The 13,908-nt window shown below is 39.1% G+C and overlaps 1 protein-coding gene across 3 annotated transcripts in view; it reads left to right on the top strand.

The window, feature by feature from the left end:
- The window catches only part of SLCO1A2 (solute carrier organic anion transporter family member 1A2), a 192,801-nt gene that overhangs the window by 76,012 nt on the left and 102,881 nt on the right, over window positions 1-13,908 (top strand). For all 3 annotated transcript variants that reach the window (XM_033959647.1, XM_033959649.1, XM_033959648.1), the window contains one exon: window positions 525-623. In XM_033959647.1, coding sequence (XP_033815538.1) covers window positions 525-623 — 99 coding nt within the window. The remainder of the gene's footprint in view (window positions 1-524; window positions 624-13,908) is intronic.

Raw genomic sequence — 13,908 nt, forward strand, 5'->3', positions numbered from 1 at the left:
TGCACAAGCGACTAGTCCTCAGCAGTCGCTTAGTTTTGGATCAGCCAGCCCAGTTGGTGTGCCTGAATTTGTTTAGTGAATCGAGGCCCTTCCTACTTTGCATGCACGGATTGGATCGGGTGCGGATATGCTCGGGAGGAAGGTTAGTGAATCGGGTTGGGGTCGCAAAGTGGTCGGAGCATGATCGGTGGGCTTAGTGAATCTAGCCCTTAGTTTTCAAATTCATATGACACACTGAGTAACTATGACATGAATAAAGATGTGCAAACTGATTATGATCCAAAAGCTTTGCCTCAAACTGTATTTCCCATTGCTGCTATTGAACTTTTTATATGAACTAGAATTAAGATTATATTTCCTCCCTCCCACTCCCATCTACAAATCACACACCATTTGATTTTTCTTTGATCTTTCCAATGGTAAGTACCTAATTTACAGTTCTCCTATATCATTCCTATAGAAACAGAATATATGCTAGTATTGCATCTTGAATCTGCATTTACATTTACTATGCTGTTTTTCAGGTTGTGTACAGACTGTGGCAATAATAGGTCCTTTGTTTGGTTCATTACTGGCTGCATTTTGTGCAAAGCTGCATGTCGACATTGGATCCATAAATCTAGGTAACAGAATATTTTTAATACTTTGGGTATATAGTAAGGAGATGGATAAGACTATATTACACTAGAATTCTCGATACATGGTTGAAATAATATCAAGAAGAAGGTTTTCAATATGTTTCTCTTTATTGCGTATTTATCATTCCCCCTTTCACAGTGAGCATCAGAGCCATTTACATACAGTAATCCAACATTAACATAGTAGTTGACATAAGAACATAAGAATTGCCACTGCTGGGTCAGACCAGTGGTCCATCATGCTCAGCAGTCCGCTCCCACGGCGACCCTTAGGTCAAAGACCAGTGCCCTAACTGAGACTAGCCTTACCTGCGTACGTTCTGGTTCAGCAGGAACGTGTCTAACTTTGTCTTGAATTCCTGGAGGGTGTTTTCCCCTATAACAGCCTCCGGAAGAGCGTTCCCGTTTTCTACCACTCTCTGGGTGAAGAAGAACTTCCTTATGTTTGTACGGAATCTATCCCCTTTTAACTTTAGAGAGTGCCCTCTCATTCTCTCTACCTTGGAGAGGAAGAACAACCTGTCTTTATCTACTAAGTCTATTCCCTTCATTATCTTGAATGTTTTGATCATGTCCTCTCTCAGTCTCCTCTTTTCAAGGGAGAAGAGGCCCAGTTTCTCTAATCTCTCACTGTACGGCAACTCCTCCAGCCCCTTAACCATTTTAGTCGCTCTTCTCTGGACCCTTTCAAGTAGTACTGTGTCCTTCTTCATGTATAGCGACCAGAACTGAGCGCGGTATTCCAGGTAGGGTGGGGTACCAATGCCCGGTACAGTGGCATGATAACCTTCTCCAATCTGTTTGTGATCCCCTTCTTAATCATTCCTAGCATTCTGTTCACCCTTTTCACCTCCGCCATGCATTGCGCGGACGACTTCATTGATTTGTCCATTAGTACTCCCAAGTCTCTTTCTTGGGGGTCTCTCCGAGTACTGCACGGGACATCCTGTATTCGTGTATAAGATTTTTGTTACCGACATGCATCACCTTACACTTAACCAAGTTAAACCTCATTTGCCATATCACGGCCCAATACTCGAGCATGTTTATGTCACGTTGCAAGTCTTTGCAAACCTTCTGTGTCTTCATGACTCTGAATAACTTTGTATCGTCTGCAAATTTTATCACCTCGCTCGTTGTACCAATTTTCAGGACATTTATAAATATCTTGAAGAGCATGGGTCCAAGCACTGAACCCCGTGGCATTCCACTTGTGATGCTTTTCCAGTCCGAGTATTGTCCATTTACCTCACTCTCTGTTTCCTGTTCCTTCCTATGATGGCAGATAAAGACCCAAATGGTCCATCCAGTCTGCCCAACCTGATTCAATTAATTTTTTTTTTCTTCTTCTTAGCTATTTCTGGGCAAAGCTCTGCCCGGTACTGTGCTTAGGTTCCAACTACTGAAGGCTCCGTCAAAGCTCACTCCAGCCCACCTACACCATCCCAGCCATTGAAGCCCTACCCAGCCCATCCTCAACCAAATGGTCATATACAGACACAGACCATGCAAGTCTGCCCAGTACTGGCCTTAGTTCTTCAATATTTACTATTATTTTCTGATTCTAGATCCTCTATGTTCATCCCAAGCTTTTTTGAACTCTTTCACCGTTTTCTTCTCCACCACCTCTCTCAGGAGCACATTCCAGGCATCCAGCACCTCTCCATAAAGAATAATTTCCTTACATTGTTCTTGAGTCACCCACCCCTCAGCCTCAAATTATGCCCTCTGGTTTTACCATTTTCCTTTCTCTGGAAAAGATTTTGTTCTACGTTAATACCTTTCAAGTACTTGAACATCTGAATCATATCTCCCCTGTCCCTCCTTTCCTCTAGGGTATATATATTCAGGGCTTTCAGTCTCTCCTCATACATCTTATGGCGCAAACCTCCTATCATTTTTATCACCCTCCTCTGGACCGCTTCAAGTCTTCTTTTGTCCTTCACCAGATAAGGTCTCCAAAACTGAACACAATACTCCAAGTGGGGCTTCACCAACGATCTGTACAGGGACATCAATACCTTCTTTCTTCTACTGGTTACGCCTCTCTTTAAACAGCCCAGCATCCTTCTGGCAGCAGCCACCACCTTGTCATACTGTTTTTTCATCTTTAGATCTTCAGACACCATCACCCCAAGGTCCCTCTCCCCACCCATTCATAGCAGCCTCTCACCACCCAGCACATAAGGTTCCTTCCAATTATTAATCCCCAAATGCATTACTCTGCATTTCTATGAGTTGAATTTTAGTTGCCAGATATTAGACCATTCCTCTGGGGGCGCTAGTGAGCCGGTGAAGAGATGGCAGCATAACTTTTGTGCTCCAGCTACACAATTACAGAATCGATAATTAACCATATTTTTCTGTGGCAAATTCGGGTGAATTCTTCTAGCAAGGATCTTTAATACGGTATGGCAACTTCCAAAGTAGGAAAGAGGCACAAGCCTGACCCACCGTCTCCCAAAAAATCGGCAGAAGATGCCAAAGACGAGGAAGGCTCCCAGAACATCATGGCGGAGCTTAAAGCATTGAGATCCATGCTTGCTGATGTGGGAATCGACGTTACTGAAATCAAATCTGAACTAGCTGACATGCGAGAGGATGTTACTCAATTTCAGCAGCGTTTACAAACTATTGAGGATAAGCAATCAGCTCAGCAGACCACTATTAAAGAACTTCAGATTCAAGTTTAAAAAATTGCCAATTTGGAGCGTGAGCTCAAAGACGCGAACCTCCGCTCTCGGCGAAACAATCTTAGAATTTTGGGAGTACCGGAGGGGACAGAGTCAACGGATATGGTTCACTATCTGGAAAACTTCATACCAAAAATACTGGATCTCAAATTTGACAAGCCACTAGAAATCGACAGGGCATATCGGGTTCCCTCGCACAAGTTAACCAATGCCCATTACCCACGCCCGATTGTGTTCCGTCTGCTAAGATACAGTCAAATCCCGGAAATAATGGCAAGAGCAAGGGTAAAATCGCCTCTGAAACTAGACGTATATTCCATCTTATTTGTCCCGGATTTAAGCAAAAAGACAGCACAGCTTCGGAAGCAGATGTTAGCCTACCGGCCTAAATTGAAGGAGCTGAATGCAAGATACGGGATGATGTACCCAGCGAGGATGAGGGTAACCCTCAATAACAACACTAAAGATTTTACAGAACCGACTGCACTAGCGGATTTCATAGAGGAAATGAGCCCATCAACTATAGACGCAGTATGATTGGAGACATTGAAGTTGTTCTCTTCCTACACGTTTTCAGTTATTCACAGAACGAGTGTCACTTTTGAGACAATGGTGGAGCATGATATATAACACACTGTTAACAGCAATGTGGGATTACTCTGATGGAGACACGGACATATTTATGTATTAAAGGAGCAATTACTCATTTTCCACTAAAAGGTGATCTGCTCCATGTTACTACATATCACCAATTCAACAAAAATGGCGTTACCTTCTTCTTCTTGTGGATGACCACGTGTCAACAGGCACGAAACTTTCGCGCCTTGTAGTGGTCGCGTCATCAGGGTGACATGCGAGCTTGCAGAGTTTACGTAAAGCGTCACATTCTTCGCTGCTTAATCCTCTGATCGCAATACTAAACGTAACTGAGAATCCTGTTATGAGCTTACAATATGTGATTGCTGCCTTTCCTATCTTCTAATGGCGTCTGCATTTACTTATGTCTTCTGTTTCAGCACTCGGTTTGACAACACTGCTACTCACGGGTTATTTTCTTAACTGATTGTTAGATGTCATATTGCTTTGCAGAAGTATTGCATAGGTATAGTTAGCTGGCGATAGCTAGAGATTTTCAATTTATTCTGTCTATTGCTACAGTTACACTGCTTTAAGATCGTTTCTTTTTCACTGTATTATTTACAATATATAAGTGGTTAGAATTTGTCAAAATTCACCTCCGGATTTCTTAATTGCTCACATCAGCTGTTATGCTTCGTTGTCCATATTCTACTGCTAGTATATCATATACGTTTAATCGCGCGATCTTACAGTATGCATTGACCGTATATGATGACAAGTATTATTAGCTCATTTGTACAATTCAATAATTTTGTTTTAACATCTTAGATTCTTTATACTATATTCACTATATATTTGCAATTAGGTGGCTGTCCTTAATTTAATCCACCGATTTAATATGACCATGAGTACATAGTATAGGCTGCATCACTATTGGTGAGTGTCACATACTGCCACACTAGAGGTATTGCACTTATATGGTTGAATTTAGGATAAACTTTTTGATTATTTCATACGATTATTTTAGCTTCTAACTTAGTATTTGTATATCTTTATGAAACGCACTATATTCTCCTTTGTAATGTTGTAACGCCGCTGAGATTCCATACACTTGGTAGATATTATTAGAGCCTTTTGACAACCTATTGTTGTTCTTATATATCCGCTTCTTATGTATTCTCAATGGTGTTACTTTTGCTTTAAGTTATTATTGACATACATTATCTAATATTTTATTTTCTTGCACATTCTTCCACACTTTATAGTTTACCTTATAGCCGTTTAAAGTACTGACAAACACACTACCAAAAAAAAAAAAAAAAAACTTGCACTGCACAGGTATTATTGGCTCATTCTGTCCATAATACATAGTTCTGGATTATCATAGGTCACTTCATTACACACAGGGTTACACATCATTCACTCGATTAACACATTGTATACACACTACTACAAAAGATGGCATAGTTCAGATGTTATTGGTTTATTCTGTTCGTGCTATTCTGTCCTAAAATATTACAGTCCACCTCCCTTCATCTATATTATACATCACTCCCTTGTTTAAATCATAGTTATACGCACAACCACATACATTTGCATTGAACTGATGTCATAAGTTTATTCTGTTCATGCTCCACTGTTATGGAAATAGCAATCCATCTCCGTACATATAATGTCATACATCAATTTTTATTTTAATATATTAATTCACATCCTACCACGAACAATTGCATAAAATGGATGTTATTGGTTTATTCTGTCATACCGGACTGTCCTGGAATATCACACTATCTTTCCGTAAATATAATATTATACCTCACTCCCTTGTTTAAATTATGGATCTACACACTACCATATACATTTGCCTTGAACTGAAGATATAGGTTTATTCTGTTCATGTGCTAATGTTATGGAATATTACAATTCATTTCAGTACATACAATGCTATATATCACTATTACGTTTACTGCATTCACATACACACTCCCACAAATGTTTGCATTGAACAGCTATTTTTGATATTTTGTTCATGCTACTGTAATGGAATATTACAGTCCATTTCATTACATACAATATTATCTATCACTCCCTTATCTCAATCAGTGTCCTGCACAATTTCACGCACACTTGCATTGAACAGATGTTATAGATTTATTCTGTTCATGCTATACTGTTCTAGAAGTTGCAGCACAAATCAGTTCTTGTGTTTACTGAAATGACATACACACTACCACAACCATTTGCATTGAACAGTTGTCTTTGATTAATTCTATTCATATTATATGGTAATGGAATATTGCAGTTCACATCGTAATATACAATATTATACATCACTTCCTTGGTTAAATCTTTGATATACACGATACCACATACACTAGCATTGAACTGATGTTATAAGTTTCTTCTGTTCATGCCTTACTTCTCTGAATATCACAGCTTATCTCAATATAAATAGTGCTGTACATCACATTCTTGTTTACTGTACTGTCATACACTCTTTCGCAAGCAATTGCTCTGAACAGATGTTATTAGTTTATTCTGTTCATGCTTTATTGTCTTGGAATACTACAGTCCATTTCATTACCTGTAATTTTATTTATCATTCCCTTGTTTGAATCACTGTTTCACATATTACCACATATACTTGCAATGACCTAATGATGTTGGTTTTATGCTATCCATACTATTCATCACATACAATGGTAGGGTACAGATGTTATTGGTTTATTCTGAACCTGCTATATTGCTTTTGATTGTTATGGTTCATTTCACTATATATAATGTTCATTTTGGTAAATATCACCCACTCATTTAACGCATTGACATACACATTACCATAATCATCTGCATTTACAAGATTTCATTGGTTTATTCAGATCATGGTAATACTAATTACTAACTGTTGTTACACTTCATCAACTACATAATGGCTACACATATTATTATTTGACCATTCAGTTACATGCTGTGCTGTAAGATGCGTTTGTCATTCTGGACAATAGGAGTAATTTACGACATTTGAAATACATTAAATATGTTATAGATTCATCACATGTTGACATGTAGTACCATCATATCACTTGACAATTTGAATGGTTGATACAAGAGTGAGTAGACTGATACTGTTTCTATCCAATTACTCTTATGGTTTAGATTCATGTCATATAAAAAAGGAAAAAAAAAATAATAATTATACTTGAGTGCACTTAAAATATATAGTTGACTAGAGGGTAAATGCTGTGGTTCGTTCTCCACCACATGTCTTAATTGTTACTTAGCATATTGACACCGTTATCACTGTGTTTTTCTTTAATATAGTGGTTAATGATAGGCTCTTATATTACAATTAGCAGCTGGAAAAGGTTGTGCTGCTTCTCACCTGTTCGCTTCCCATAGATATATATACCATATTTTTGTCCGATCCTTTGTTATGGGGACGCAAGTATGGTATCTTGGTACAGACGTGGGTTGTTTATGTGATACACATTACCTGGAATTGGGGCTTGGTTTGGTTCGCAGGGGCTACAGCGGCTTAAAACAACATGTACTCACATCTAAATGTCATTGAAACTACTTTCACTAAATGTAAAAGGTTTTAATAATCCAATTAAGAGAAAGAAAATACTCACCTATACTTCTCGCAAATCTCCTGATGTCCTCCTATTTCAAGAAACACATTTAACAGATACTGAAAGTCAAAAATTAAAAGTTCCTTGGGCCAATGATGTTTATTACTCACCAGCAGTAAACAAAAAGAATGGTACTGCAATGTTAATTAGATCTTGTCAGAATCTAAAGTTCTTGCTCATAAAAATGATTTGGAGGGCAGATGGAATATGGTAAAAGTACAAGTGGTAAACTACACTATTGCTATATTCAATATCTATGCACCTAACATTGATGACCCGATATTTTTTGATACTCTTACCGCACTAGCTTTGGCAGAAAATGCGCAAGCATATGTTATAGCTGGAGATTTCAATCTGGCCTTGGAGCCCTCCCTTGATAGGAAATCTACTGTATCCTATAGAATCACGAAGGCATGGCATAGTTTGCATAACATGCTGTCTCAACTGAATCTAATAGATTCTTGGAGATTCCTACATCATACGGAATTACAATATTCGTTTTATTCACCCCCCCCCATAACTCCTACTCTCGAATAGATTATTTCTTCATAAGTAAATGCTTAGTTCCTTGCTTATTAAATACATTGATTAATGAGATATCGGTTTCGGACCATGCTGCTATAGAACTACATTTGGACAATCTCTTACCTAGACATGCCTCCTGTACATGGAGATTTAATAATGCATTACTTGAGGACCCACAGTTCATCCCTTACATAAGGGCTGCCTTAACTGATTATTTTGAGTTGAACACTAGTGACCAAATAGATAGGGTTACACTATGGGATACATGCAAAGCATATATTAGAGGTTGTATAATTGCTTACCAAGCAAAAATTAAAAAAAAACACTCAACAATCTCTAATCGACCTAATATCAGATATTAGAAATTTAGAGATATCATATCAATCGAATCCATCAAATATGCAGCTATTGCAGCAACTTCGGGAACGTAGACTAGAGTATAACTTAACATTAAGTACTCAAGCGGGCAACATGTTATTCATGCAATCTGCATCCTATCATAGTTCAAATAATAGAAGCGGACACCTATTAGCTCAATATTTGAAGATGCGAGAGGAGAAATCTTATATTTATGCTATTTTAGATGACTCTGGTGATAAACATATTGAACCAAAAGGAATTATTCAACATTTTAAAGTGTTCTATGACTCTTTATATTCTACAGAATTGTCCCATTCTGATTCGAAAGAATTTTTGAAGCCCCTACTTCAAAGACCTCAATTAAATTCAGAAGATAACATCCCTCTAGAAGAAGAGATCACGGTCCCTGACATTATAGCGTCTCTATCATTAATGGCTAAGAAAAAATCCCCGGGACCGGATGGATACACAGTTGAATTTTATTCTACTTTCCAAGATATATTAGCTCCTCAATTATGTCAATTGTTTCACTATTATTCTACCACAGGTGATATTAGAGGAACGTTTACCGAAGCGTCCATAATCGTGTTACCTAAGCCGGGTAAGGATCCGTTGAAAATACAGAATTACAGACCTCTATCCCTAATTAATGTAGACGCAAAGATATATGCTAAGATACCGGCTAACCGAATTCAAAAAGTACTACCTATACTGATAGGCAAAGAACAGAATGGTTTTATGCAAGGCAGACTTGCCAGCGATAACACCAGACTGTTCACCTCAATTATCCAAATTGCCCAACATTCATCTCATCCTTACCTGGCTTTAGCTTTAGATGCTGAAAAGGCATTCGATCGAGTTGAGTGGGATTTTCTATTTCAGACAATATCTTGGTTTGGGTTCTCTGACAAATTCATATCAATGGTCCGGTTGTTGTACACTAGGCCTTCTACTACTGTCAGAATAAATGGTTTAATTTCGGAAATGTTTTATCCCACCCGTGGTACCCAACAGGGATGCCCACTATCTCTGTTACTATTTAATTTAGCGCTGGAGCCTCTTCTCATTTACATTCGTCAATCTCCTGAAATAGCAGGTGTTCGCTATGGATCAATTGAATTTAAACTTTCTGCGTATGCGGATGACGTGTTAGTATACACTGATCCTGCTTCATTGCCAATTTTATTGCGATTGATTAGTTATTATTCCCAATATTCTGGATACAAACTTAATACTTCTAAAACAGAATTGCTTCCTCTTAATAAACACATCCTGCAACATACTATTGCGGACTATAAATTTCAGTGGACTCAAACGAAGCTTAAGTATCTGGGTATACATTTCGGATCTACAATAGAGGATATAATAAAGTTTGCAATAGAAGATATCGTGCTCATGATAGGTACACTAACTGCTAGATGGAGTCCCCTAAATTTAACATGGTGGGGACGGATGGAAACTATTAAGATGATGTTAACTCCAAAAATTTTATACCCTCTTAATATGCTACCAGTTCTATTCCCCCTATCATTCTATAAAAGAGTAGACCAATTACTGACCAAGTTTCTTTGGAATAATAAGACTCCCAGGATAGCGTTGAACAGATTAAAATTACCCAAATGCGAGGGCGGCACTAATTTCCCTAACTTTTTGGACTATCATTATGCCTTTTTACTCAGACAAGGTGCTAAATGGATTTTACATGATACTAATGGATTGTCTGATAGTAATTGGATAACACTAGATGTAGAGACATATAGATGGACGTCGCTACCATCATTAGCTTTCATTTCATCTTCAGGATTTTTGACACATGGAGGCTACTAAGGCTGCTATTCATACAATGGACAAACTCTTACCTCATAAATGGAACGAATCACTCCATATCCCAATTTGGAACAACCCTAATATACAAATTCAACATACTACAGTAAATTGGAAAAAGTGGAAATCAGCAGGTATACAAACATTAGGTCACCTATACGATGGAAGCAATTGGATACCATATGATATACTAAGAACTCGGTATTGTCTTCCCCCGTCTACATTTTTTCAGTGGTTGCAACTCAAGCATGCCTTTCGTGATCTTTTACATAATAATAAGGACAAGTGGGTAGACCCTGACCTCCTGAGTTATTGTACAACATTCACCTTTAAGAAAAAGGAAGCTTCTAACTGGTATAAACTGATTCAATCATACAGACTGCCTTCCCATCATTCTACTCAAACTAAATGGCGGGAAGAATTAATGATACCCTTAGTTGAAGAAGATTGGAATCAAATGTGGGCTATGATCTATAAATTGACTAGTTCAGCAGCATTGTACCAGTCCTTTTTCTTTTTGATTTACCGAGCTTTTTGGACACCAAGCAAACTATCGAAATTACAAAAAGAACAGATCAATGGATTATGTTGGTCCTGTAAACTCTCTATTGGGTCGTTACAACATATGATTTATGATTGCCCCTTGTTACATGATTATTGGCATTCGGTGTGGACACAAATCTGTTCTTTTTTAGAGTTTAAGGAACAATTGTCCTATCCGACATTATTTATTAGCTTAACCGGTTCACATATGTCAATTCCTCTTGATAAAGTTCCATTACTTCAATTTCTCCTGTTAGTTGCACTGCGCATCATACTTACTAACTGGAAAGACTTTTCCAATGTATCACACATTGAATGGTGGAACACTGCATGTCTCTACGCCAAATATGAAAGAGTGGCAGCCACTCGGAGGGGATTTCTATCTAGATTTGAAAAAATGTGGGCACCATTACTTGCCTATATGGAGTATAGGAAGTGAGTACTGTGCTGCTGTGGCCCCTGTGGACCTAACGATTCTAACAATGCTAATGACCCTAATGATTCCATTGTTCACAATGATACCACTGCTGTAGCTACTGTGATGTTATGACTGTATTGTTACTGTGAGGTTTTTACTTATCAAGCTAGCCTTTGAGTTAAGGTATATAACATTATGCTTAGACTTATACTGTTTCACTTACTACCACGTCTGACCAGTTCTATTAGTTCTGGTTTTGTTGTTTGTTCTTGTTGCTTCATTATTACTATGGTTATATACTGAGGCATGGATGTCAATCTACATGTTTTTTTTGTTGTCACTGTCATGGATAATGTCATTCGTGCCTATGGATGTATGTATATTTTAAAATACTAATAAAGATGATTGAACTAAAAAAAAAAAAAAGACCATTCCTCTAACTTTTGCAGATCCTTTTTCATGTTTTCCACTCCCGCCATGGTGTCTACTCTGTTACAAATCTTGGTATCATGCGCAAAAAGGCAAACCTTACCTTCTATCCCTTCAGCAATTTCACTCACAAACATATTGAACAGGATCGGCCCCAAGACTGAACCCTGAGGGACTCCACTATTCGCCTTTCCTTCCTCTGAGTGGCTTCCATTAACCACCATCCTCTGGCATCTGTCCGACAACCAGTTTCTAATCCAGTTCACCACTTTGGGTCCTAACTTCAGCCCTTCAAGTTTGTTCAAGAGCCCTCCTATGAGGAACCGTATCAAAGGCTCTGCTAAAATCTAAGTAAATTACATTTAGCATATGTCCTCGATCCAATTCTGTGGTCACCCAATCAAAAAATTCAATCAGGTTCAGAGTAGTGAAGACAAAGGGGGATTGCGAAGATCTGCAACCTGACATAATCAGGCTCAAGGAATGGGCATCAACATGGTAGATGAGGTTCAACGTGGATAAGTGTAAAGTGATGCATGTAGGTAACAAAAATCTCATGCACGAATACAGGATGTCCGGGGTGGTACTTGGAGAGACCTCCCAGGAAAGAGACTTGGGAGTTATGATCGACAAGTTGATGAAGCCATCCACGCAATGTGCGGTGGCGGCAAAAAGGTGAACAGAATGCTAGGAATAATAAAGAAGGGGATCACAAACAGATCGGAGAAGGTTATCATGCCGCTGTACCGGTGTACCGGTGCACCCTCGCCTGGAGTACTGCGTCCAGCACTGGTCGCAGTACATGAAGAAGGACACGGTACTACTCGAAAGGGTTCAGAGAAGAGCAACTAAGATGGTTAAGGGGCTGAAGGAGTTGCCGTACAGTGAAAGATTAGAGAAACTGGGCCTTTTCTCCCTCGAACAGAGGAGATTGAGAGGGGACATGATCGAAACATTCAAGGTACTGAAGGGAATAGACTTAGTAGATAAGGACAGGTTGTTCACCCTCTCCAGGGTAGGGAGAACGAGAGGGCACTCTCTAAAATTGAAAGGGGATAGATTCCGCACCAATGTATGGAGGTTCTTCTTCACCCAGAGAGTGGTTGAAAACTAGAACACTCTTCCGGAGTCTGTCATAGGGGAAAACACCTCCAGGGATTCAAGACAAAGTTAGACAAGTTCCTGCTGAACCAGAACGTACTCAATAAGGGCTAGTCTCAGTTAGGGTGCTGGTCTTTGACCAGAGGGCCGCCGCCTGAGCAGATTGCTGGGCACGATGGACCACTGGTCTGACGCAGCAGCAGCAATTCTTATGTTCTTATGTTTAGCATGATTTACTTTAGTAAAGCCATGTTGCCTCGGATCCTGTAACCTATTAATTTCTAGGAAGTTCACTATCCTTTCTTTAAGCAACACTTCCATTATTTTTCCAACAACCGAAGTGAAGATCTTTTGCCTATAGTTTCACACTTCATCTCTGTGACCACTTTTGTGAATAGGGACCACACGCGCTCTTCTGAATTCCCCAGGAACCATTCCCGTCTCCAGAGATTTGTTGAAGTCTTTAAGGTTTAACAATTTTTTATTGAAGACAACAGTGAAAACAGGAGAAACAACTGAAAACAGTACAATATAAGTTTTGTCTTCCACATTTTGTTGTACCCAAAACCTCTCCCAAAATCCACAACTCACCCCATCTCCTTACCCCAATAGACAAAGAGACCGCCCCCCAAAAAAACATCCACTGAGCATACGAGAAAATACAACCGAAACCAGATCAACTGGGTAGTAGCAGTTAAAGCCTATACAATGGGGTTAACTGTACCAACATAATCCCCACCCATCCCTCTAAACCAGATGGATAAGAAAAGAGAATAGATTCCAAGACCCTGGGTTCGTGGAAAAGCTGGCAGACAGACTCCAGAATTAGCCACCCAGCCATATATGAGTTAGCGACCAACGCAGGACAACCATCTTAAAGAAACACGAAAAATATAGCAAGTGTCCATGGTTGAATGTAAAATGCACCCCCCCCAGGAGAAATGAAGAGTAGACAAGGAAAAACAGTATCTAGTCTGTAAAAACGAGATGAAAAGTAAGAAAAAGGAAAGAAAGATCGAGTAAAGAGAGAAAGAGAAAAGCGAGGAAAACCATATCTCTGGCATGCCACCGAGCCTCCCCCCCCCCCCCCCTCCGAATAGTTGCCGAACAGCACCAGTCAAAGGACATTTAAAATATCACTACAAGCTCTAGGACTCAAAGACTTGAAT

This window comes from Geotrypetes seraphini, chromosome 9 (assembly GCF_902459505.1).
Source record: "Geotrypetes seraphini chromosome 9, aGeoSer1.1, whole genome shotgun sequence".
Lineage (NCBI taxonomy): Eukaryota > Metazoa > Chordata > Amphibia > Gymnophiona > Dermophiidae > Geotrypetes > Geotrypetes seraphini.